Below are 26,501 nucleotides of genomic sequence, written 5' to 3'. Positions count from 1 at the left end.
CACACATACACTCTTACATACACACACAGCCATATATACAGACACACACATATACACAGATGCACACACACCTGTACATACAGGCACACACACACACAAACACACACAGACGTATATACAGACTCGCACACATGTATATACAGACACGCACACACATGTATATACAGACACGCACACACATGTATATACAGACACGCACACACGTGCACGATCATCTGTATGTGCACACACACACAAGCACACCTATATACAGACAGACACACGCACATACATACAGACACACACACACGTACATACAGACATGCACACAGACATACACACACACACACACGTACATACAAACACACACACACCTGTTTATACAGACATACACACAAACACACATATATATACAGACGCGCACACACACACATATATACAGACACGCACACACATATATGCAGATGCACAAACACATACATAGACACACACACATGTACATATGTATATACACACGCACACATATGTATACACACACAAACACAAGTATACACATGCATGTGTATACACACATATGTATACACACACCCCTATATACACACATGCACACACACAAACATGCTGGTACATACAGGCACACACACACGTACATACAAACACACACATGTACATACAGCCATACACATGTTCATACAGACATAGACATAGATGTGGTTTGGCCACATGTAGAGTATTGCGTACAGTTCTAGAACATAGAACATAGAACAATACAGCGCAGAACAGGCCCTTTGGCCCTCGATGTTGCGCCGACCTGTGAACTAATCTAAGCCCCTCCCTCTACACTATCCCATCATCATCCATATGCTTATCCAAGAACTGTTTAAATGCCCCTATTATGGCTGAGTTAACTACATTGGCAGGCAGGCCGTTCCACGTCCTTACCACTCTCTGAGTAAGGAACCTGCCTCTGACATCTGTCTTAAATCTATCACCCCTCAATTTGTAGCTATGCCCCCTCGTACAAGCCGACGTCATCATCCTCAGAAAAAGACTTTCACTGTCCATCCCATCTAATCCTCTGATCATCTTGTCTGTCTCTATTAAATCCCCTCTTAGCCTCCCTCTCTCCAGTGAGAACAGACCCAATTCCCTCAGCCTTTCTTCATAGGGCCTGCGCTTCTGGTCACCACATTACTAAAAGGATGTGGATGCTTTGGAGAGGATGAAGAGGAGATTCACCTGGTATAGAGGGCGCTAGCTGTAAAGAAAGGTTGAGTAGATTATGATTATTTTCATTAGAAAGACGGAGATTGAGGGGGGACCTGATTGAGGTCTACAGAATCATGAGGAGTATAGACAAGGTGGATAGCAAGAAGCTTTTTCCCAGAGTGGAGACTCAATTACTAGGGGTCATGAGTTCAATGAAAGAGGAGGAAAGTTTATGAGAGATATGCATGGAAAGTTCTTTACGCAGAGGGTGGCAGGTGCCTGGAATGCGTTGCTAGCAGAGGTGGTAGACGCAGACATGATAGTGTCTTTTAAGATGTTTGTGGACAGGTACATGGATGGGCAGGGAGCAAAGGGACACAGACCCTTAGAAAATAGGTGACAGGTTTAGACAGGCTTGGAGGGCCGAAGGCCCTGTTCCTGTGCTGTAATTTTCTCTGTTCTTTGTTCTATTTACATCAGAAAGACAGAGGTTGCGGGGGACCTGATTGAGGTCTACAAAATCATGAGAGGTATAGACAGGGTGGATAGCAAGAAGGTTTTTCCCAGAGTGGGGGACTCAATTACTAGGAGTCATGATTTCAAGGTGGGAGGGGAAAAGTTTAAGGGAGATATGCATGGAAAGTTCTTTATGCAGAAGGTGGTGGGTGCCTGGAACATGTTGCCTGTGGAAGTGGTAGAAGCGGTCACGATAGAGTCATTTAAGATGTATCTAGACAGATACATGAATGGGCAAGGAGCAGAGGGATATAGATACTTGGAAAATAGGCAACAGGTTTAGATAGAGGATCTGGATTGGCGCAGGCTTGGAGGGCTGAAGGGCCTGTTCCTGTCCTGTAATTTTCTTTGTTCTTTGTTCTTTGTATATACACACACACACACACACACGCACACAGGTATACACACACGTATACACACACACATATACACACACGTATACACACACGAGTACATATACACATGCATATACACAAGCACGTGCATACACACATGCGTATATAGACATACACAGACACACACACATACACACAGCTGTATATACAGGCGCACACACACACACACACACACACACACACACACACACACACACCTGTATGTACAGATACACACATAAACACACAACCGTATATACAGACACGTACACATACACGCTCACCCATATATACAGACACACACAAACACACGTATATACAGACACGCATGTACATACACACATGTACATACAGACACACACATACATACACTCTCATGTATATACAGATACATTGTGAATGTATACACACACACACATACACACACACAGACATACACACACACACACACGGACACACCACACAAGTATACATAGACACACACACACATGTGCAGACACACTGCACGTTCGTACACATCTATACAGACACAACACACACACGTACACACACATGTCCATACAGACAGACACACACATATATATACAGACACAGCGCACAAGCACACATACACACATGAACATATAGACACACACACATGTATATACAGACACACTAAACACACACACATCTATATAGACACAACATACGCACACATAAGTATCTATACAGACACACTAAACACGTACACTTACATATACAGACACACACAGACATTCGTATATATATTCAGACACATACAAACGTATGTACTGACACACACATATACAGACACACCACACACACGTATCTAAAGACACACCACAAACATACACACAGACACATATGCACACACACGCGTCTATACAGACACACCATGCGCGCGCACACGTATATACAGACACACTGCAAACACACACATACACACACATATATACAGACACACAAAGATAGCGCGTGTGCTGGGCCACACAACCACACAGATACATGAAGGGTCTAGGCCCGAAACGTCAGCTTTTGTGCTCCTGAGATGCTGCTTGGCCTGCTGTGTTCATCCAGCCTCACATTTTATTATCTTGGAATTCTCCAGCATCTGCAGTTCCCATTATCTCTACCACAGATACAGCGCTCGTGTTTGCCCATATGTATACAAACACAGCGCACATGCGCGCCCACACACGCACACACAGACACAGCGTGCACATGCCCGCAAACACGGAGACAGCACGCACATGCCCGCAACACATGGAGACAGCATGCGCATGTACTCACAGACATAACGTGCGCACAGCCATGCACACACAGTGTACACATGTGCCTGCACACACACAGACACAGCACGCGTGCAGTCCCATATGTGCACACACACACAACTTGCGTGCACCAGCGCACGTACATACAGAGACAGCTCGCGCGCACCCGCAAATACACACATACACAGCGCAGGCACGGACACACAGAGACACACCGCGTGCGGCTGCCAATACCCGGACCGGTGTCAAACTGCACTCATCAATTATATTTACATAGCACCTGCAATTTAGTGCAATCTCGCCCAGTGTTTAGCAGGAGCGTCACAAATAAAAGACCTTGTACCCCAACCAGAGCAGTTTATGACACGAGTTATATGCAGAAATGGTGTGGTAGGGTCGAGAAACAGGTGGGTGTGCAGAGGCGAGTGTCACGAAGCCAGTCCTAGTGCTGGGGGTTCTGGCAGAGGAATCAGTAATAGGAGACCATGGTGACATTTGTAAACAAGGACAAGACGCTGTTATCACCAGAATAGGTGCAGGTCTGCGAATCGCGGGTGATCGGAGATGGAGACTGGAGTCAGTAATGAGCTGCAGGCAACCCAGTTGTGGACAAGCTGAAGGGCTGTGGAGGGATGGGAAATGGCGGGATTGGTATCATCCAGTCTGGGATCTTGGGTGAGTGTTGCAGGAAGGGCTGAGGCTGAGGAAGAGTTGGGTGGTATTGTTTGAGGCTGGGCCTAATCGTGTCAAGAGCAGGACGATCGAAGTGAGTTTTTGCTGGAAAGGTCCCGACAGGAAGGAAGCAGGCCAACACAACACATTACTGTGTTCAGTAAGGAGATCTTTCTCCAACGGACCTGGGTGAAGACTGAAAGGAGAGGAGACCCAGTCTTTAAAATGAATAGTTGATCATTCAAAGTCAATGGTTGCTTTGTGTTGTATTTGATGCTCAGAGCTAACTGCCCATTTAGGTAATTCCACACAATATGAAGAGTGGAGACTTGGCCACAAAACTCTGCATAGCAAGATCCCACACCCAACCGTGTAGGTTTTCCTTACTTTTTCTGCCGGGGACCCAAGAATCTGTACCTAAGATGGCACTGTAAGTAGCAACTTACAAACTTTCACCGAACTCATGTGAGAACGTGTGACAATGAACCTGATTCAATTCACTTCCGTAATCTGAGAACGGTCGTGGTTGAGGCATCTTCGTCAGGGTACTCATCCCCGGCAGCTTCTGTTCCAGTCCCCATTCCCTGTACATTGGACCAGCAGGCTCCTTACCTCACACCGTGCTCAGATTCTTGTAGAGAAATGCCGGAGTCCCAGTCACTGTCGCTCTGTACCGTCCCGCAGCCTGAAGAGATGCAAACCGAAAATCAGCCACTCAGTTTCATGGAACAGGGTTTAGCAAAATCACTGGCGTTCCACAGGCAAATGATAGCTGCAGAAAGCACAGTGATTGGGCAGTGAGAAAACACCGGAAGGCAGTGGGCTGGGCAGTCCGGTGCAACGGGTTAACGAAGAAACGTTGTACAATTTGTTATCGTCGAATCCCCGCAATGTGGAGGCTGGCCACTCAGCCTGTTGAGTCCATATCGCCCATCTGAACAGCATCTCATCCAGACCCACCCCACCCCCTCACCTTATCCCTGCATTTCCCATGGCCAATCCTCTTAACCTACACATCCCTGAACACTACGGGCGATTTCACATGGCCAAGCCACCTGAACTTGCACATCTTTGGACTGAGGGAGGAAACTGGAGCACCCAGATGAAACCCATGCAGACAGAGAGAAGTGCAAACTCCACACAGACAGTCGCCCAAGGGTGCAATTGAACCCAGGTCCCTGGCGCTGTGAGGCAGCAGTGCTAAGCACTGAGCCACTGTGTGAGGGATACTGAGTGTTTGGAAGTATTTGCTCAATGGAAGTAGGTGTGCGAGTGAGTGGAGGGTTCAAATACACACTGAAATGGGTAATGCAGGGCCACAGGCCTTTGCACCATGGCTGAATCTGTTAGGCTGAACATTTCATGATCCTGTCCTGTCAGCGCACCTACCTTGGCCCAGAACTCTGGAATGCCATTCCTAAAGCTCTCCCACTCTCCGTCCCTATTCAGGGCAGATTGCACCTCCAAGTCAGTCATCCCCTTTACATCAGATGGTGACAGTGGTAATATCTCTAGACCAGTCAACCCAAGCTCACTTTGTAGGTTCAAACCCCACCTGGTGGAAATCCAAATCAATTATTGAAGCTGGTCAGTAATGGGGACCATTAAACAATGTTTTCCATTGTTATACAAAGCCTAGCCTGGTCTACATGTGAATCTAGACCCACAGCAATCCAGCTGACCCTTAAATACCCTCCGAATGGCTGAGGAGGTCTCTCAGTTGAAGGACAACTAGGGACTGGAACAAATTGCCAGCAATACCAAACCTCAGAGAGGTAATGCTTCAAAAAAGTTTTCGTTAAATTTCACATCAAAAGATAAACACACCGTCCCATCATCGCTTAAACTGTGGGAAAAATTCTTCAAAAGATTTGGTATCAAAATCACACGACTATTGCCCATCTCCATAATAAACACATTATAAGCTGACACAGCAACAGAAATTGTTGGAGAAACTCATCAGATCTGGCAAAACCTGTGGAAAGAGAAGCTGAGTTAACATTTCGACCCATCTTCAGAACTGACTTTCATTCAGATCTTTAGTATCCACAGTTTTGGATTTATTAGAAGTTAACAGTTAGTTTAGAAACCTCATTTCTGACTCTTCAAGAATATTAGTGCATCTGAAAATGGGTTAAAAAGATCCTTTTCTCCAAAATATTCTGTTATCAAAAGACAGATCTACTGTCTGAGCACTGTCATCATTGTCTGAAATGGCAGTGTCTCTATCACTGAAATCTGGGCCATGTATCCCAGGTTAATGTATTAATAAATTAAAAGTGCATTAATTGCCAATGGAGTAACTAATATCTGCTCACACTTTGCAGTTATTCAAAACTAGTGGCGGCAGTTAAAGTAATAAAAGTGATGATTACTAGCAAACGTACAGTTTATCTCTTATGTTCAATGGCAACACATGGAAAACCGTTAAGCAGTTCACCATCCATCATGTCTTCAAACATCATTTATCAGGTTTAATGACAAGTTTTAATCATTCTCCTTATTTTCAATGTCGTGAAATGATTTGAAACTTAGAAATGGACACAATCGTACAGAACTGGAGTGGGGAGGGGGTGGAGGCGAAGTGGGGACTGGAACAGAGGCAGATGGGAAGGGACGGGATAGGAGGATCAAGAGACAGGAGAGGGAAAGAGAAGGAGGTGGTGATAGGGGAGGGAAGGAGGAAGCTGAGGGAAGAATAGGAGGAGATGGTTAGAGGGGGAGGGAAGGTGGAGGATAGAAAAACTGCTGCCAAGGTGTGATTCGAACCTGGGTCTCCAGAATTCTAGGCGGCTGATGTCTATTAGTCTAGCCCAGTAACATTAGCAGTATACCACCACCTTCCCTGTGTCATAACTGAATTACAGCAGTCAAATTGTGCACAGAAAGCTCCCACAAACAGTGGCGAGCTAACTGACCAGATGGGGGAGGTGATGGTCTAGTGGTATTATTGCTGGACTATTAACTCGGACGACCGGATAATGTTCAAGGGACCTGGGTTTGAAACCGGCCTCAGCAGATGGTGGAATTTGAATTCAATAAATATGTGTAATTAAGAGTCAAATGATGACCGTGAATCCATTGTCAATTGTTGGAAAAACCCATCTGTTTCTTTAAAGTCCTTTAGGGAGGGAAACTGCCATCCTTATCTGGTCTGGCCTACATGTAACTCTGGACCCATAGTAATGTGGTTGGTTCTTAAATGCCATCTGGGCAATTAGGGATGGGCAATAAATTATGCCTAGCCAGTGACGCCCTCATCCCGCGAATGAATAAAGATGAATGAAAAAACATTCTGTTATCCATGTACAACAAGACACCACACACTGGTACCACAACCAGTTCTGAGCACTGCATGCTGGGAAAGCTCTCAAAGCCTTGACAAGGAATGTGTGTGTGTGTGTGTGTGTGTGTGTGTGCACGCGCGCGCGTGAGTGGTAGGGGTGGGGACGGCAGGTGTTGTTTGGGGGCAGAACTTGCACGAGTGTGGAGTGACTGGAGAAACTGGGATTATGCTTGTTATAGTAGAGAAGGCTAAGAGGAGATACAATGGTAGTGCTTTGATTGACTATTTCACAGGGTCAGGTTATTGCCAGAAAGGACCAGAGGGAATGTGGACTTTCTGTTTACATAGCATGATGTCATGATCCCACAGCAGTGCCAGGAAGGCTGCGGGGAGAAGATTCAATATTGAGGGGGAGGAATTTGCAAGGTTTCAGCTAAATGTCTCACACAGAAGACTTTGCTATTGGACTCTGCTTGGCTCCAGGAGAGGTGTTTGAAAAATACTGCAGGAGCCTTTGATGTTGGCCAACCTTACTTTGACGTAAACATGACAAACACTAACTAGGTATAGCACATGACTTTGTCTCTGCCATGAGGCTGCTACAGAGTGCCACCTGCTGAGGAACCTCACTTCCTAATCAGACAATCACATGTAAAAACATAGAAAGCAGGAGCTGGAGTAGGCCCGTAGAGCTCAGTCTCTCATTTAATATGTTCATGCTGATCCCCTATGTCAATGTCATTCGCCTGCTTTCCCCTACATACTCCCTGACACTTTTAGCTTCTAGAAATCTAGCTATTCCTTTTCTAAATATATTCAGTGCCTTCACTTCCATGGTCTTCGGTCGTGGAGAATTCCACATGTTCACCAACCTCAAAATGAAGAAAATTCTCCTCAGAGTCATAGAGGTCTACAGCATGGAAACAGGCCCTTCAGTCCAACTCGCCCATGCCATCCCATTTTCACAATTAAACTAGCCCCATTTGTCTGTGTTTAGTCCATATCCCTCCATACCTTTCCCATCCATGTACCTGTCTAAATGTTTCTTAAATGATAAAATTGCACTCACCTCCTCCATTAAATCTGGCAGCTCATTCCAGACACTCACCACCCTCTGTGTGAAAAAAATTGCGCCCCCAGACCCTTTTGTATCGCTCCCCTCTCATCTTAAACCTGTGCCCCTTAATTTTAGACTCCTCTACCCTGGGAAAAGCTACTGGCTATCTACTGTATTTATTCCTCTCACGATTTTATAGACCTCTATAAGGTAGAGACCCCTACGGTCCAGACTCCCAGCCCCTCCTTCTGACTCAAAGCTTCTGGTCCAGGTAGCATCCTAGTAAATATTTTCTGCACTCTTTCTAGTTTAATGATATTTCTTTCTACAGTAGGGCAACCAGAATTGCATCTAGTTCTCCATATATTGCTCCACCAACGTCTTGTACAGCTGCAACAATCTCAGTTTAAAATTGTGCACCCCAAGACTGTAATCTTTTGTTCTAGATTTCCCTTGGCAAAGGGACATATCATCCCTGTATCCAGTCTGCTTCTGCCCTGTCAGAAAAGCATTCAGCTCAATGAGATCTCCTTTGATGCTTCTAAACACAATGAATATAAACCCAGTTGACAGGTTTGTCAGATCAGGAATCACTCTGGTGAAACTTTACACCATTCCCTCTTTGGAAAATTCATCACGTCTTGGGTAAAGAGACCAAAACTGCATGCAATACGCCAGGTGTAGTCTCATCAAGGCCTAGTACAGTTGTATTAAGACCTCCTTGCTCCTATAATCAGATCCTTTTGCAATGAAAACCAACATTCTGGGTGCCTTCCTAACAGTTTTCCGTGCTTGCACGCTTGCTGTAAGTGACAGGTGTTCAAGGACACCCAGGCTTTTTGCATATGAATATTTCCCAATCTATCATCATTTAAAAAAACCTCTGATATTTCCCACTGGAGTGAACAACTTGACACTGGCCCATGCTATATTACTTCCACTTTCCATTCTGGAAAAGTCCCATTTATTCCTACTTTTTCTTGTCTTCTAATGGTTTCAGATCCATGCCGCTACATTATTGTCAGGCCCTTGTGCTTTGGTTTTGCACGCTAACCTCCTATTTTATTGAAAACTTTCTGAAACTCTAAATACTCCATATCCACTGGTTCTCCCTCATCTATTCCACTAGTTATATCCTTACAGAAAAACTCTAATAGGTTTGTCAAACATGGTTTCCTTTTCATAAATCTATGTTGACTTTGTGTGTCCCATGGATCCTTTATAATAGACTCCAGCATTTTCCTTACTGCTGATGTTAGGATGGCTGGTCTATAATCTCCTTGTTTCTTCCATCCCTCCTTTTTAAATGGTGGGGGTTCCATTTCCTATCCTCCAAACAGCTGAGGCTAAGTATTTACATATTCACTCTCATTCTTTATACCTTCCCAGGTCTCTGACTTTACCCAACTATATTACAGCTTGTTATTTATCCGACAGAGAAAGCAAGGTGCTGTTCACACTTCCACCTACAAAGAGAAGTCACCAATTTACCCACAAAAGGGAATCACAAAAGTGTACAATTCTTGCTTGAGTAAGCCTCGGCTGCAAATGGGAGAGTTGTGCAATGGTGAACAACCCAGAATGTGACATCAGCGATTCAGTCATTCCTGCCTCTAAACAGATGGACTATAGGCTCACGACCTGACAGATCCTGGCTGACCGTTCATTGCTCAGACCATTGAGTATAGGAGTTGGGACGGCAGGTTGAGGGTGTTGGTAAGGCCTCTTCTAGAGTACAGTGTGCAGTTCTGGTCTCCTTGTTACAGGAAGAGGTTCGGAAGAGATTTACCAGGATGTTGCTAAGACTGGAGAATTTGTGTTGTAAGGAGAGGCTGGATAGACTGCAACCTTTTTCACTGGAGTGTGGGAGGAAGATGGGTGACCTTATGGAGGTTTATAAAATCATGAAGGGTATTGATAAGATGAAAGGTAGTTTCCTTTTCCCTGGGGGTGGGGTGGGGGTGGTTTCAACACTGGCAGCATATTTTTAAGGTGAGAGGAGAAAGACTTAAAAAGCATATGAGGGATAATTTTTATACACAGAGAGTGGTTAGTGCGTGGAACGAGCTTCCAGAGGTAGTGGTAGATGTGGGTATAGTTGCAAAATTTAAAAGACATTTGGATAAGTTTAGTAATAAGAAATGTTTGGAAGGATTTGGGCCAAGTGCAGTCAGGTGGGACTGGTTTAGTTTGGGATTATGGTCGGCATGGCCTGGTTGGCCAAAGGGTCTGTTTTCACGCTGTATGACCCTATGTAAGTACCAAGGGGTTGTGCTATACTGTCCAAGGCGCCGCCTTTCAGCTGAGCTGTTAAACTGAGGCCTGGCCTGCCTTCTCACACTATCGTTAATCAAAAAAATGGCTATTTGTGAAGGACAGCAGGGGAATTTGAGTCAGCAGCCTGGTCAAAACTTATAAATGTCAGGTTAGTCAAGAGTTCAGCGTTGTCAGTGGGAACCTGCTGCTTTCAAATTGCCTGCAGCACCTCCTACTTTACAGCAATTCCAAAGTACTTCATTGCCTGTGGAGCGCTTTGGGATATCCTGAGGGTGTGAAAGGTGATACATAAATGCAAATATTTCCTTTAAACCTCTGGGGAGGTGAGTGACTCCCAGAAATTCTACAGCCAAGCTTGATTCTTTGAGGACACAACGCGCAAGTCTAGGATTTCACCCTGCATTCAGGCAACACTAATTAGTGAACACTGGTCCATTAATAAAAGCTGAAAGAACTGCAGATACTGTAAATCAGGAACAAAATCAAAGTTGCTGAAAAAGTTCAGCAGGTCTGGCAGCATCCGCGAGGGAAAAACGAGTTAACATTTTGGGTCCAGCGACCTTTCCTCAGAACTGATGGTGGCTGGGAAAACATCAGTTTATATGCAGAAAATGGGGAGGTGGGTAGGGCAGGGAGTAAATGATAGGATAGTGTCCAAAGAGAGAGAAAGACAGTTGGACAGACGAAGGAGTTGCTAACAATCAGGCTGGGAGGGTGAGTAGTTGTTAATGGGGATGGTTAGAGACTGACAACAAGGGGTGTACAATGGCAGCTATGTGGTAACAAGGCCTGGTGTGTGGGTTGGGGTGCTGGGACATAGGAGAGTTTATGCCCTAAAATTATTGAACTCAATATTGAGTCTGCAGGGCTGCAGGATCCCCAAGCAGAAAATGAGATATTGTTCCTCCAGCTTGCATTGGGCTTCACTGGAACACTACAGCAAGCCAGAGATAGAGACGTTGGTCAGTGAACAGGGTGGTGCATTGAAGTGACAGGCAACAGGTAGTTCAGGGTCTTTTTTGCGAGCAGAATGTTGATGTTCTGTAAAGCGGTCACCCAGTCTACATTTCATTTCCCCATTGTAGAGGAGACCACATTGTGAGCAGCGAATGCAGTAGACTAGATTCTGGGAAGTCAGGTGAAGTGTTGCTTCGCCTGGAAGGTATGTTTGGGCCCTTGGATACTGGGGAAGGAGGAGGTAAATGGGCAGGTGTTACAGGGGAACATGCCAGAGGGCTGTGGGGGGCATGTTGGGGGTGAAGGAAGTGTGGACCAAGTGTCCCAGAGAGAATGGTCCCTACAGAAGCCGGACAAAGGAGGGGAAAGGAATATGTGCCTGGTGGTGGCATCTTGCTGGAGGTGGAGGAAATGGTGTCTGATGATCTTCTGGATGTGGATTCTGGTGGTATGTAGGTGAGGATAAGGGGAACCCTCTTGCTGTTGCGGGAAGGAAGGGAAAGCGTGAGGGCGGAAGTGCAGGAGACTGGTCAGACCTTGTTGAGGGCGCTGTTGACAACAGTGCTGGGGAATCCTCGGTTGAAGATGAAGGTGGACATTTTGGAGGCTCTCTTGTTGAATGTGGCCTCATCTGAACATATGCAACCGAGACAGAGGAACTGAGAGAATGGGATGCAGTCTTTACAGGAAGTGGGGTGTGAGGATGTATAGTTCAGGTCCGATAATGTCCTTCAAGGAAGGAAATCTGCCATCCTTACTTGGGCTGGTCTACATGTGACTCCAGGCCCACAGCAATGCGGTTGACATTTAGCTGCCCTGCTGGCCTGGCCCTTTGGGCTCTGCAACAGTTTCTGGGCAATTATGAATGAGCAATAAGTGCTGGCCTAGCCAGAGATCCCCACATTCCATGAATGAATTAAATGTTTGTATCGAACCTGAGTGATTGTAATTGGCACTGGGGATGCTCTGCTCCCAAGGTTCATGGCCAAAGTCCAAACCCTGATGGGAATGGATGTCCGGGAGAGAATCCCGTACATCCCACTCAAACAGATGCCCACGCGTCAGTAATAGAGAGAAGTAGTGCTGGGCAAAAGGCCTCTGTTAATAACTTTTGACAGTGGATTAACATTCGAGACACTTGTAGGGAAGACCTTACCTTGCTTGATGAGTTCATTTCCAGGGAAGTTGTGGTCTGCCAGCAGGAGGGGTTCACGTTGGCAGATGTGGGCTGTGGAGACCTCCTGGGACTGACCTTCGAGCCAGTCAGCTGTCTTCAGCATTTTCTTCAGGAGGAAGCGGTTCATCTCCACCCGTTCGCTCAGCGACATTAGGCCAGGGTGACTGCCCACACTCTCCCAGCTGTCCGTCTTCCAAAGTGCCTCCAGCTGGCCCAGCCTGCATGCACTCCATTTCTCTGGCCCGGTGGCAGACCTCTGCAAAACGTCGGCCCCTGGCCACCCCTCTGGCGTAGCCCTCGAGCCGACGCTGCTGTGGCTGCTTAGATGCTCTGAGGTGTTGGCATTCCCGGTCTTCTCCTGGGCAATCACATCATGAAAGGTACCCGGTCTTTTGCCCAAAGGTGCGGTTTCCCTTCGGAGAACTTTCCAGAACCCTTTCGGAGGCCTCCAGGTCTTGGCAGTAAGTTTCAGAGGAGGCTTCTCCCTGGTTGGCCAAGGCACATCTCCCAAGCTGATCATTCCTGGCCATTCCCTACCCGTTAATCCTGGATTGGTGCCCTGTTTGGGGGCTTTCCCCTCTCTGTCGACTGGAGGCTCCTGGTAGCCCAGGACACTATCTGTTAAGTAGGTGCATCTTGGTCCTCTGTCCTTCTGGGCCTGTCTGTGTTCCCGGCCTACTCCTGGATCTGGGCAATCTCGGCCTTCTGCCTGTGGGATGGCAGCTCTGCCCAATGACCTCGCGCATGTCTGGAATAGCTGATCGGTCGGGAGGGCTGGGGCACCGGGACCAGGCTGATTTTTGGAGGAGGCCAAGCAGACATCATCCTCCCACTGCCCGGCTGAACCCCAACCCCTGGTCTCCTTACGATCTGCACTGGGGCCTGCGGTACTCCTTCGCTCACGTAACCTCAGTCTCTGCCCGCCAGGCACAATGTCACTCTCTGCCATCTCGATGTACCTCAGCGTCTCTGACAAGGGCAGCTTGTAACATATGCAACCAACCTGCGAAGAAGGGAGAGAGGAAACATCAGACAGCCAATAAGGAAGGCAGTCCCTGTTTGACTGCATGAACCCCAACTTGTTATCGAGTCAGAGAGACTCAGCTCAGTGCAAAACATGGACATTCAGCCCATCTAGTCTGCAGATATATCCCTATATTTACTACATGCACAGAATAGCACAGCCAGAGTATACTATCTGTAACAGAACCGAGGCAAATTTAAAACAAATTGGCAGAAAAAGTAATCCAATCAGAAAATGAAAAAAAATTTGTCATAGTTAGGGAGCAACTGTGAGAGACAGTGAGAGAGAGACAGACAGAGAGAGAGAGAGAGAGAGAGAGACAGAGGGAGAGAGACAGAGAGAGGGAGAGAGACAGAGGGAAAGAGAGAGAGACAAAAAAGTGTTCAGGTTATTAACCATTCATCAGAATATTTCTCGCATTTTCTCTCTTTATTTAACATTTTTAGCATTTCCAGAATGTTGCTTTGGATGTACCGAAGCATAATTTCTGTGACGAGGTAACACAGACCCCCAAGTGGAAGCAGGTAGATTAGATTATATTAGATTCCCTACAGTGTGGAAACAGGCCCTTTGGTCCAACAAGTCCACACCGCCCCTTGAAGCATCCCACCCAGACCCATCCCCCCTATAACCCACACACCCCTGAACACTATGGGCAATTTAGCACGGCCGATCCACCTAGCCTGCACATCTTTTGGACTGTGCAAGGAATCCGGAGCACCCGGAGGAAACCTACACAGACACGGGGAGAATATGCAAACTCCACACAGACAGCCGCCCGAGGTTGGAATCGAACCCCGGGTCCCTGGTGCTGTGAGGCTGCAGTGCTAACCACTGAGCCACCGTGCCGCCCCAGGTAATAACAATTCATTCAAATACCAATTCACTGAGGACTCTTGTGGCACAGTGGGAGTTGTCCCCACTTCCAGGCCAGGAGGCCTGCGTTCAGGTCCTGCGCACTCCTGACGTATGTCACAATATTTCTGAACAGGCCAATTAACAATACCTTACATATCAACTTGAACGGACTCTATAGTGCAATGGTAGTGACCATACCTCTGAGCCAAGTTGACCCAAGGGTAACTTACAGCTGCCCCAAAGTGTGCTCAGTTAAACATTCAAACAGGTTGCTTTCAAAAATCAAAAATCACTTGAGATATCTCACATGATAAGAAACTACTTTCAGCATGGAAGGAGACCATTCAGAGTGTGGGTGTCTGTACTGGCCCTAAGAAGATGCAATTGAGTCAGTGCTGCTCCCTGTATTCTGCCTGGAATCCTGCACATTCTTACTTTCCAGATCATCATCCCATGCCTTGTTGAAAACCTCAACAACCTGCCTCTCCCACACTCTCAGACAGTACATTACAGACCTTAACCACTCAAGTGAGCCTGCCTCCCCCTCACTCTCAGACAGTACATCCCAGACAGTAAGCACTCACTGGAAAAATGTCAATTTGTCTAAGCCGGTTTCCCTCTCATTCTCAATTCTTCCCCCAATAGGGCCAGTTTCTCCTTGTCCACGCTGTCCAAGCCTCTTATAATTCTGACCACTTCTAGTGAATCTCTCAATGTTTCCTTCCCCAGTGAAAACCTCAGACCCCAGTTCACCAATGAATGTTTTGGAAGTAGAATGATTTGAGACTGGACAATTGTGTGCTAAGGCCTGTGCAAGAACATTTGGCTGCAGACACAAGATTACCAAACCCTCCCATCCCTAGGGTTACTTCTCACGGACTCTGTTGAGGACAAATCAATTAATAAATGCCTCCCTTGTTGTTGCAATATGTGACCCCCAGGATGAATTGGATTAAGCCTGGTCTTTTATCCACAAGTAAATCACTATGTTAACAGGAAAGGGTGGCGTTTATAGTTACAGACTCAATTATTTCCAACGCAAACCATCAAATCTGTTGGATCAAGCAATCCAGTCGGAGCCATTTCCCTACTGTATCCCCTTCACCTTCCAGGTTTATTTCCTGTAAATGCCCTTCAATTTCCATTCAAAATCACTGATTGTCACTTCTTGATGGAAACTATGATAGAAAATAATTTGATTGAAACATCTAAGATCCTGCTGGGATTTGACAGGGCAGATATGAAGAGGATCTGTTCTGAACATCTAGAAATAGGAGTCACTGATTATAAATCAGGGAGTGCCTTTTAGAACAATATAGGATCCCAAAGAACCTTGCAGCCAATTACTTCTAAAGTCTTGCCCTCACACCTTCTCTACCTGTAACATTATATCCTCCCTCTGCTCGATTATCCATATGTACTTCAAATGGCATAATCTGTGCGGCATGCAAAACAAACCTTTTCCCTGTACCTCGGCACATGTGACAATAATAAACCAAATCAAATGAAGATTCTGTTGTCATTTGCATGTAATAAAGTCCCATATGACTCATGCTAATGACCAGCTAATCTATTTTTATGCTGTTTAGGAGACAAATATAGACTGGGGAGAAGGACTTGGAGAGATTTAACAACAAGGTGGTGCTGCTCTTGTTCTCATTGAAGCAAAGGATTTCGAGGCGAGATTTGCCAGAGGCACACAGGTTTTGAGAAAGTAGTCCATTTGGCTGGCTGGCAATGAAAAGTTGATTGGTTAATGGACGAGTGAACAGTTGATAATGACAACAGCTCTTTGCCTGCCAACAGCTGTGTGATTGGTTGTCAGGTAAGATGGTGATGGGATTGTGTAGGGGGTGGGTTTAGATTCACAGGCCGGTGCAACATTGAGGGCTGAAGGGCCTGTTCTGCGCTGTATTGTACTATGTTCTATGTTCTATGTAACTGAGCAGCTTGGAGCTAGGAGCATGTTGCAGAGAGGGACTTGATCAACAACACCATACACCCTGCCCAGCAATCGTCTTTGAAGATCTTTGCTTCCTCACTCTCCACGGGAGTCGTACCAGAAGATTGGAGGGAGGCAAATGTTGTTCCTCTTTTCAAGAAAGGGAATAAGGAAATCCCTGGAAATTACAGACCAGTCAGTCTTACATCAGTGGTCAGCAAGGCTTTGGAAAGAATTCTGAGGGCTAGGATTTATGACTATTTGGAAAAGCATAGAGTGATTAAAGGGAGTCAGCATGGCTTTGTGAGGGGCAGGTCATGCTTACAAACCTTATTGAGTTCTTTGAGGAAGTTTCGAGACAGGTTGACGAGGGTCGAGCAGTGGATGTGGTGTACATGGGCTTCACAGCAAGGCATTTGATACGGTTCTCCATGGCAGGCTCATTCATAAAGTCAGGAGGTATGGGATACAGGGTGATGTGGCAGTCTGGAATCAGAATTGGCTGGCTGACAGGAGGCAGAGAGTGGTTGTAGATGATAAGTATTCTGCCTGGAGGTCAGTGCTGAGTGGTGTCCCGCAGGGCCTCTGCTCTTTGTAGTTTTTATAAATGACTTGGATGAGGAGGTTGAGGGGTGGGTTAGTATGTTTGCTGATGACACAAAGGTTGGAGGTGCCGTTGATACTATCGAGGGCTATTGCAGGCTTCACCGATACATTGACAGCATGCAGAGCTGGGCTGAGAAATGGCAGATGGAGTTCAACCTGGATAAATGCGAAGTGATGCATTCTGGAAGGTCGAACTTAAATGCTGAATATAGGATTAAAGGCAGGATTCTCCTCAGTGTGGAGGAACAGCGGGATCTTGGTGTTCAAGTGCATAGCTCCCTCAAAGTTGCCACCCAAGTGGATAAGGTTGTTAAGAAAGCATATGGTGTTTTGGCTTTCATTAACAGGGGGATCGAGCTTAAAAGCCGCAAGGTTATGCTGCAGCTCTACAAAACCCTGGTGAGACCACACTTGGAATATTGTGTCCAGTTCTGGTCGCCCTATTATAGGAAAGATGTGGAGGCTTTGGAGAGCGTGCAAAGGAGGTTTACCAGGATGCTGCCTGGACTGGAGGGCTTGTCTTACAAGGAGAGGTTGACTGAGCTCAGACTTTTCTCTCTGGAGAGAAGGAGGGAGCGAGGTGACCTGATCGAGGTGTACAAGGTAATGAGAGGCATGGATAGAGTCGATAGCCAGAAACTTCTCCCCAGGGCAGGATTGACTGCCATGAGGGGTCATAGTTTTAAGGTGTTAGGAGGAAGGGAAAGAGGAGAGGTCAGAGGGAGGTTCTTCACCCAGACAGTTGTGAGCGCATGGAATAGTTTGCCAGTGGTAGTCGTGGAAGCGGAGTCATTAGTGACATTTAAGCGACTGCTGGACATGCACATGGACAGCAGTGAATTGAGGGGAATGTAGGTTAGGTTATTTTATTTTTGGATTAGGATTATTCCACTGTACAACATTGTGGGCCGAAGGGCCTGTACTGTGCTGTACTTTTCTATGTTCTATGTTGTTTCTCTTGTAGTCAAGACTGACTTTAAACATGAAGAAAACTAGTTTATCTTTCCTTCAGCAATTGCTGTAAACCATGACATTTAGATGCCCAGTTCGTCCCCTCCCCCCACTGCGCCACACAACCAGCCCAGCTCTTCCCCTCCACCCAATGCATCCCAAAACCAGCCCAGCCTGTCTCTGCCTCCCTAACCTGTTCTTCCTCTCACCCATCCCTTCCTCCCACCCCAAGCCGCACCTCCATTTCCTACCTGCTAACCTCATCCCACCTCCTTGACCAGTCCGTCTTCCCGGGACTGACCTATCCCCTCCTTACCTCCCCACCTATACTTTACTCTCCACCTATCTTCTTTTCTCTCCATCTTCGGTCCGCCTCCCCCTCGCTCCATACTTATTCCAGAACCCTCACCCCATCCCCCTGTGTGATGAAGGTTCTAGGCCCGAAACGTCGGCATTTGTGCTCCTGAGATGCTGCTTGGCCTGCTGTGTTCATCCAGCTTCACACTTTATTATCTTGGATTCTCCAGCATCTGCAGTTCCCATTATCACATTTAAATGAACTCACCACCCTGCGACATTTGAGAATCAGTGGAAGCATTCTGAAAAGGTAAGCCAGGAAGGAACCTCTGGATCAGCAAGAAGTAATTCATCCAGATTTGGAGCCATAGGTGGGTGGGTGGGTGTAAGAGCGAGCGAACGACCACAAGGAGGGAGAGAATGCGAGTGCGTAGAGACAGCACGAAAGAGAGTGTGAAAGCGAAATAGAGCACGAGGGCGAAGGTGACGACAAGAGCATGAGAGTGAGTGTGGGAGCGAGAGTGTGTAAATGTGTGAGGAGAGTTTTGAAGGAAATTAGAGTTTTAATTAGTCATGTTATTTGGTGACGGTAATTGTTTAGATTGAGTTGAATTACTTTTAACAAATAGTGACCCTTATTCAGTATAAAAACCCAGTCCATGCTGTTTATCAACCTGAGTCTGAAGCTCGAGTAAATTAGGGAACATCATAAATCCTTTAAGTTTTGTGACAAATCCAAGAATAGCAGGTCTTGATATCCAGTATGATACACCAATGAGGCTTGACAGTACACAAGCAAGAACTGATCCAATAATGTGAAGTTACTGAGGCTTGAGAACATAGCTGTATCGCTTTGGTTGTGAAATGCACTGGGAATGTGAGAAATAACTTTTTTCCATAATGAAATGTTAATGATCTGGAGCAGGCTGTCCAGGAGGGAGGTGGAAGTAGAGAAGTTCAATGATTTCCTAAGGACAGTGGATGAGGACTTGAGGAACCCACACCTGCAGGGATACAACAATAGGGTGGGGAGCTGATCAGATTGGAGTGTACAGTGAGCCAGTGCCATGGTGATACCAGGCTGCATCACTAAAACAGATCAGCTGTTCATTTAGACATTAATATTTGCAGGACCTTGAGGCAAATTACCATAGCATCTGCACTTCAAACAAAGTCTATAAATCACTGAAAGAACTGTGGATGCTGTAAATCAGAAATAAAAACAGAAGTTGTTGGAAACGATCAGCAGGTCTGGCAGCATCTGTGAAGGAAAAATCAGAGTTAACGTCTTGGGTCTGGTGACCCCTTCGTCAGAACGATTCTGAGGAAGGGCCACGTTAACTCTGATTTTTCCTCCACAGATGCTGTCAGACGTGCTGAGCTTTTCCAGCAACTGCTGTTTTTGTGTCTATCAATCATATTGGACAGGTGCAATATATGTGCAGGCTTATTTTCTTCCAATTGAATTATCCACTTGGAGTTGTCATATTGATGTTGATGAGGAGGTGGTCTTGAAAATGATTATGGTGGTTAAATCCCCAGGGCCTGATGGAGTCTATGCCAGGATACTAAAGGGGGCAAGCGAGGAGATTGTTGAGGCCTTGACAGAGATCTTTATATCCTCGTTAGCCACGGGCAAGGCCCACAAGACTGGAGAATAACCAATGTTGTTTCTTTATTTCAAAAGGACAACTGGGATAGTCCAGGAAATTACAGGCCGGTGAGCTTTACATCAGCGGTTGGTTAAGTATTGTGGAAGATTCTTAGGATGGATAGTGGGAGTCTTTTTACCCCAGAGGAGAAATATTAAATACTAGGGGACATAGGTTTAAGTGGGAAGGGGAAATGTTTCAAGTAGATGTGTGAGGAAAGTTTCCTTCTTTTGCACAGTGGATGGAAGGTGCCTGGAACATGTTGCCAGGGGAGGTTGTAGAAGCATATACAAAAGCAACTTTTTAAAAAGGTAGGGAATAGAGGGATAGGCAGGCAGATGGAATTAATTCAGAACAGCGTCATGACAGCACAGGCACAATGGGCCAAAGGGCCTGGGTCCCATGCTGTACTGTCCTATGTTCTAAAAAAGTAGAACATGACAGTTTTCTCCCTGTCATAGATGCCTTGCACATTGTTCAATGCTCCCACACGCACACAGTATGGGTCACTTGGCAGCTAGTTTCCATCAGGTTGATAGACTAGGCTCCTGACAGTGACCATTGGAATTGTCATAGAAATGCGCTGCAAGGAAACAGACTCTTTGGTTTAACTTGTTTATGTGAGCCAGATGTCCTAAATTCATCTAGTCCCATTTGCCAGCATTTATGCTATATCCCTCTAAACTTTTCCGATTTGTGTGCCTGTCCAGATGCCTTTTAAATTATGTAATTGTACCAGCCTCCACCACTTCCTCTGGCAGCTCATTCCATACATGCACCACCCTCTGAGTGAAAAAGTTGCTCCTCAGGTTGCTTTTAAATCTTTCCCCTCTCACCTAAAATGTATGTCGTCTAGTTTTGGGCTCCCTTACTCTGGGAAAAAGACTTTATCTATTTACCCTATCCATGACCCTCATGATTTTATAAGGTCAACCCCCCCAGCCTCTAACACTCCTGGGAAAATAGCACCAGCCTATTTAGCCTCTCCCTATAGCTCAAACCCTCCAACACTGGCAACATCCTTGTAACTCTTTTCTGAACCCTTTCAAGTTTCACAATATCTTTCCTATAGCAGGGAGTCCAGAATTGCACGCTGTATTCCAATGCTGGCCTAAACAATGTCCTGTACAGCTGCAACATGACCTCCCAACTCCTACACTCAATGCACTGACCAATAAAGACAAATATGCGAAATGCATTCTTCACTACCTAGACTATCTGGGACTCCACTTTCAAGGAACTATGAACCTGCACTCCAAGGTCTCTTTGTTCAGCTACACTCCCACCTTACCGTTAAGTGTATAAGTCCTGCTCTGATTTGCCTTTCCAAAATGCAACACCTCACATTTATCTAAATTAAACTTCATCTGCCACTCCTCTGCCCATTGACCCATCTGATCAAGGTCCCATTGTACCCGTGAAAAGGGATGCATGAGAAAGATTAATATATCCGAATGGTTTAGTAACTGGACTACAGTACTAAAACAGCACACTCTAGAACTTCCTGTCAGAATGCACCAAAATACATTGGCTGTGTAATTACAATTTCTTGCTGCACGCTAATTGGATGAAATTCTGGTGTTAGTGACTTCCACGTCCTTACACCACCCATCAAAGTGAGAGGGATTCTGTGGAATCTCTCTCTGCATCCAAAACTCATTAAACATCAGCCTCAGGAAAACCACGGTGCCCACACAAATCACATGAACGCTGCCAGGTCAGAGTCTTTAAATGTATATCAAAAGTTTAGATCTCGTTTCAGACTACCCTTTCCATTTTCCTCCTGCAATCTATTTTTATGCATCTTTGAAACCAATTTCACAGCATCAGACTCATTCCTGTTAAAAACTGCTGAAGCATCATGATTGTATTCTGCTCATAGGGGTGGGCTTTACTTCGTGAGTGTAAACAATTGAAGTGTTAAACAGGAGAAGGTGTCCCCTATGTTCAGTCCCCACGGGGAAACCATAAGCCAAAATAACGAACAAAAGCAGAAATTGCTGAAAAAGCTCAGCAGGTCTGGCAGCATCTACGGAGAGAAATCAGGGTTTAACATTTCAGGTCGAGTGACCCTCCTTCTGAACTAAAATAAACTAAACCAAAATAACTAAACTTACGGAATATAGGAGCAAATTACTGCAGATGCTAGAATCTGTACTGAAAACAAAAAAAGTGCTGGAGATCACAGTGGGTCAGGCAGCTTCTGTGGAGATAGAGAGCAAACTAACGCTGAGTGTAGATGACTGTTCATCAGAGTTGGGGAGGGTTGATGAAGGACTGGGGAAATGAAATATTGGAGTAATAAATGAGGTTGATGGTTCATTATGATTCAGTTAGTTTACTGAATGACGCCTCCAAGTGAAGAAATCATCACTTTTTGTAGCTGTTACTTCTACACAAATCCTTTCCAAAAAATAATCTTGGACCATTTTATAGGAATTACAAATGTTCCTTGTTACACCGCTCCCAGGTCAAAGGTCATCGACAATGGGTGTTACTGGGCAGATTGGCCATTGTAGCACCGCAGGCCTGTGTATCATATGACCTACTCTTACCAGTGGGCCCAAGATTTGAGATTCAGGCCTCAATAAAATTAATAGCGCAAGTTGACAGGACTCCTCTTCAATCATCCTCAGGCCACCTACCTCTCTAAGGGCATTAGGGCCATGGCAACGACCCTTCAGGCTCCACAGATGAGATTTACCCACTTTCTGGTGGTGGGAGCATTTGTCCATGCCAAACAGAACAGGTCCACCTCCTGTGATATCAGAGCAGGCCTGCAATTAGGGGTTAGGCCACATGTTTACTTACTGAGAGGATTTTAATATCTCCACCCAGCAAAATGCAGCCTGACGCTGACCCACAACAAGGCCCTAGCTTTGACCTGACAACAAACTATCCACATTTACTACTCGAATAGTTCAATTCACTGCGCAGTACATGCCCCTTTCTATCGCTGTAACTTCAGAGTGGAATATCAAACCTTTCAATCTTATGACTAGGCCTTCTTAATGTCTCTGCTCCATACCTTCCATCTGATCAGAATTCATTCCCAAATCCCTCTGTTCCCTTCAGAACTCCCCACAGGCCCTCTCTTTGCAAGTCAGTCAGTCTTAAGTCTAACTTTTACATGTCTGATTGAATTTCTGTGGAACCCTGGAAAGGGTCCTACATTAGAGGGGATTAAATAAATTCCTAAGGAAATTGCCATAATTGAGCGTGCCATGTTTGACTGTCCTTTGTTTCTAAAAAAAGCAAAGTCGCAGCAGTGTTTTATTACCTGAGCCCCCTGCTGTTGGGGTGAGACTCCTTACTGAGTATAAACTCTCACTAAAAACACAGTAAAAGTGTGTAAAATGTGAGGCTGGATGAACACAGCAGGCCAAGCAGCATCTCAGGAGCACAAAAGCTGACGTTTCGGGCCTAGACCCTTCATCAGAGAGGGGGATGGGGTGAGGGTTCTGGAATAAATAGGGAGAGATGGGGAGGCGGACCGAAGATGGAGAGAAAAGAAGATAGGTGGAGAGGAGAGTATAGGTGGGGAGGTAGGGAGGGGATAGGTCAGTCCAGGGAAGACGGACAGGTCAAGGAGGTGGGATGAGGTTAGTAGGTAGGAGATGGAGGTGCGGCTTGGGGTGGGAGGAAGGGATGGGTGAGAGGAAGAACAGGTTAGGGAGGCAGAGACAGGTTGGACTGGTTTTGGGATGCATTGGGTGGAGGGGAAGAGCTGGGCTGGTTGTGTGGTGCAGTGGGGGGAGGAGACGAACTGGGCTGGTTTTGGGATGTGGTGGGGGAAGGGGAGATTTTGAAACTGGTGAAGTCCACATTGATACCATATGGCTGCAGGGTTCCCAGGCGGAATATGAGTTGCTGTTCCTGCAACCTTCGGGTGGCATCATTGTGGCAGTGCAGGAGGCCCATGATGGACATGTCATCTAAAGAATGGGAGGGGGAGTGGAAATGGTTTGCGACTGCGAGGTGCAGTTGTTTATTGCGAACCGAGTGGAGGTGTTCTGCAAAGCGGTCCCCAAGCCTCCCCTTGGTTTCCCCAATGTAGAGGAAGCCACACCGGGTACAGTGGATGCAGTATACCACATTGGCAGATGTGCAGGTGAACCTCTGCTTAATGTGGAAAGTCATCTTGGGGCCTGGGATAGGGGTGAGGGAGGAGGTGTGGGGGCAAGTGTAGCATTTCCTACCTATCTTCTTTTCTCTCCACCTTCGGTCCGCCTCCCCCTCTCTCCCTATTTATTCCAGAACCCTCACCCCATCCCCCTCTCTGATGAAGGGTCTAGGCCCGAAACGTCAGTTTTTGTGCTCCTGAGATGCTGCTGGGCCTGCTGTGTTCATCCAGCCTCACATTTTATTATCTTGGATTCTCCAGCATCTGCAGTTCCCATTATCACAGTAAAAGTGTGCTCGCCTTCCACAAACTGTACCCCCCCCCCCCCACTTCAACCTGACTGTGACTGCAGAGACCAGGCTTTGCAGGTCTCTCCTCCTGCGAACACAGTAAGATGTTGACCCACCTTCAGCTCCCGTTGGCGGCCCTCTTTCAATCACCATCACCGAATATTTAGTCAACATCCCTTTTTAACTCTACTTCCAGCGACGTGTGTGTGTGTCTGTGCAAGACTACTGGAAAGAGAGAGAGAGAGAGAGACACTGGTTCAGTTCAAGCTGCATCCCAGTGCACCCAATTAATACCCAAAGGGAAAAAAAACACTATAAAAGGCAAAAAAAGAGCAAATCTAACTGGTCTCTCTGACGACAGGCAAAACAGAGTGGAACATTTAGCTGGCGGCGGACCGGAGTTCAGCCTGAAGTTGCTGCTGAAACTTAATGAGTGTCAGTTTCAGGAGCTGGGCTTGTAATTCTAAACTCTGCCTGGGGCGAGGACCTCCAGAAATCAGGGGTCCCACCCTCCCTCCTACTCTGATAGACCTGCGCATTGTTTGGCTGGCTTTTGCAGTTTGAGAGACTGTTAAACGCCCACACCCTTTTCCCCATTGTAGTTGTCCCCTGTAAATGGAGCCCCAGAATTGGCCTGGAGTCTGCAGGGTTAAAAGTCAATGTCTCCAACAATGCTGTAGGCAAGACAAAAACTCAGGAAGAGAACACGTTGGGGCGTGGAGAATAGGGAAGTGCTTTTTTTAAATTCCTCTGAAAGCTTCTCATCTTTTTTTTAAATCAGAAGGAAATAGTTGATCTCTAGAAATATCATTTATTTCTTCTTTCCTGGGATAAAGGCATGGCTGGCTTGACCAGCATTTGTTGCCCATTCTTCATTAACCTAGAAACAGAAACTATAAGCAGAAGTAGGAAACGCTCCCTTATTCAATATGATCATCAAACTCAGGCCCCTGTTCCCACTTTCTCCCCATACGCTTTCATCCCTTTCACCTTCAGAACTAAATCTAAATCCTTCTTGAAACCATTCAATGTTTTAGCGTTGATTGCTTTTTGTAGCAGAGACTTCCACAGGTTCCCCACACTCTGGATGAAGACATTTGTTCTCACCTCAGTAAAACACCCCATGTCCAAAGGCTGTGACACCTGGCTCTAGAATCCCCAATCATTGGAAACATCTTTCGTGTGTTTACGCTCTCTCGACCTGTTAGAATTTTGTAGGTTTCTACACGATCCCCCTCATTCTTCTGAACTCTGGTGAATATAGTCCAAACAGATCTCTTTAGTCCAAACATGCAGTGCTCCCTCTCTGCCATTTCAGGGCACAGTCATACAGCATGGAAACAGACTGTTTGATCCAACCAGCCCATGCCAACCAGAATCCCAAACGAAAATAGTCCCATCTGCCCATACTTGGCCCATATGCCTCCAAACATTTCTTATTCATGTACTTATCCAAATCACTTTTAAATGTTGTAATAGTACCTGCCTCCATGACATCCTCTGGAAGTTTGTTCCACTCGTTCTGTGAAAAAAAATTGGTCTTTCATGTCTTTTTTAAATCTTTCTCTTCTCACCTTAAAAAAATGCCTTCTAGTTCTGAAATCCCCCACTCCAGGGAAAAGACACCTGCCATTCAGCTTATCTATACCTCTCATGATTTTATAAACCTCTACAAGGTCACACCTCAACCTCCTACACTTCAGTGAAAAAAGTCCTAGCCTTTTCCTTATAACTCAAACCCTCCATTCCTGGCAACAGCCTGGAAAATCTTTTCCGAACCTTCTCCAGCTTAATAACATCCTTTCCATAACCACATTGTTGTGGGTCAGGAGCCATGCGTAGGTCAGACCAGATGAGGATGGCAGATTTCTTTCCCTAAAAGACATCAGTGAAGTAGATGGGTTTTTATAGCAATTCATGGTGGTTTCATGGTTACATTTACTGAGATCAGCTTTTAATTCAAGCTCATCTTCCTATACCCAG

The 26,501-nt window shown here is 46.0% G+C and overlaps 1 protein-coding gene across 1 annotated transcript in view; it reads right to left on the bottom strand.

The window, feature by feature from the left end:
• The window catches only part of LOC125456289 (uncharacterized), a 60,160-nt gene extending 35,489 nt beyond the window's left edge, over nt 1-24,671 (bottom strand). Inside the window, exons 1-4 of the mRNA XM_059648229.1 lie at nt 24,570-24,671; nt 22,661-22,882; nt 12,755-13,778; nt 4,634-4,706 (exon numbers count right to left, since the gene is read on the bottom strand). Of these exons, the coding sequence (XP_059504212.1) occupies nt 4,634-4,706; nt 12,755-13,778; nt 22,661-22,882; nt 24,570-24,671 (1,421 nt within the window). The remainder of the gene's footprint in view (nt 1-4,633; nt 4,707-12,754; nt 13,779-22,660; nt 22,883-24,569) is intronic.
• Nucleotides 24,672-26,501: the final 1,830 nt, after the last annotated feature.

This window comes from Stegostoma tigrinum, chromosome 8, assembly GCF_030684315.1.
Source record: "Stegostoma tigrinum isolate sSteTig4 chromosome 8, sSteTig4.hap1, whole genome shotgun sequence".
NCBI classification, from domain to species: Eukaryota; Metazoa; Chordata; class Chondrichthyes; order Orectolobiformes; family Stegostomatidae; genus Stegostoma; species Stegostoma tigrinum.
This window is presented reverse-complemented; position numbering and strand designations above follow the sequence as displayed.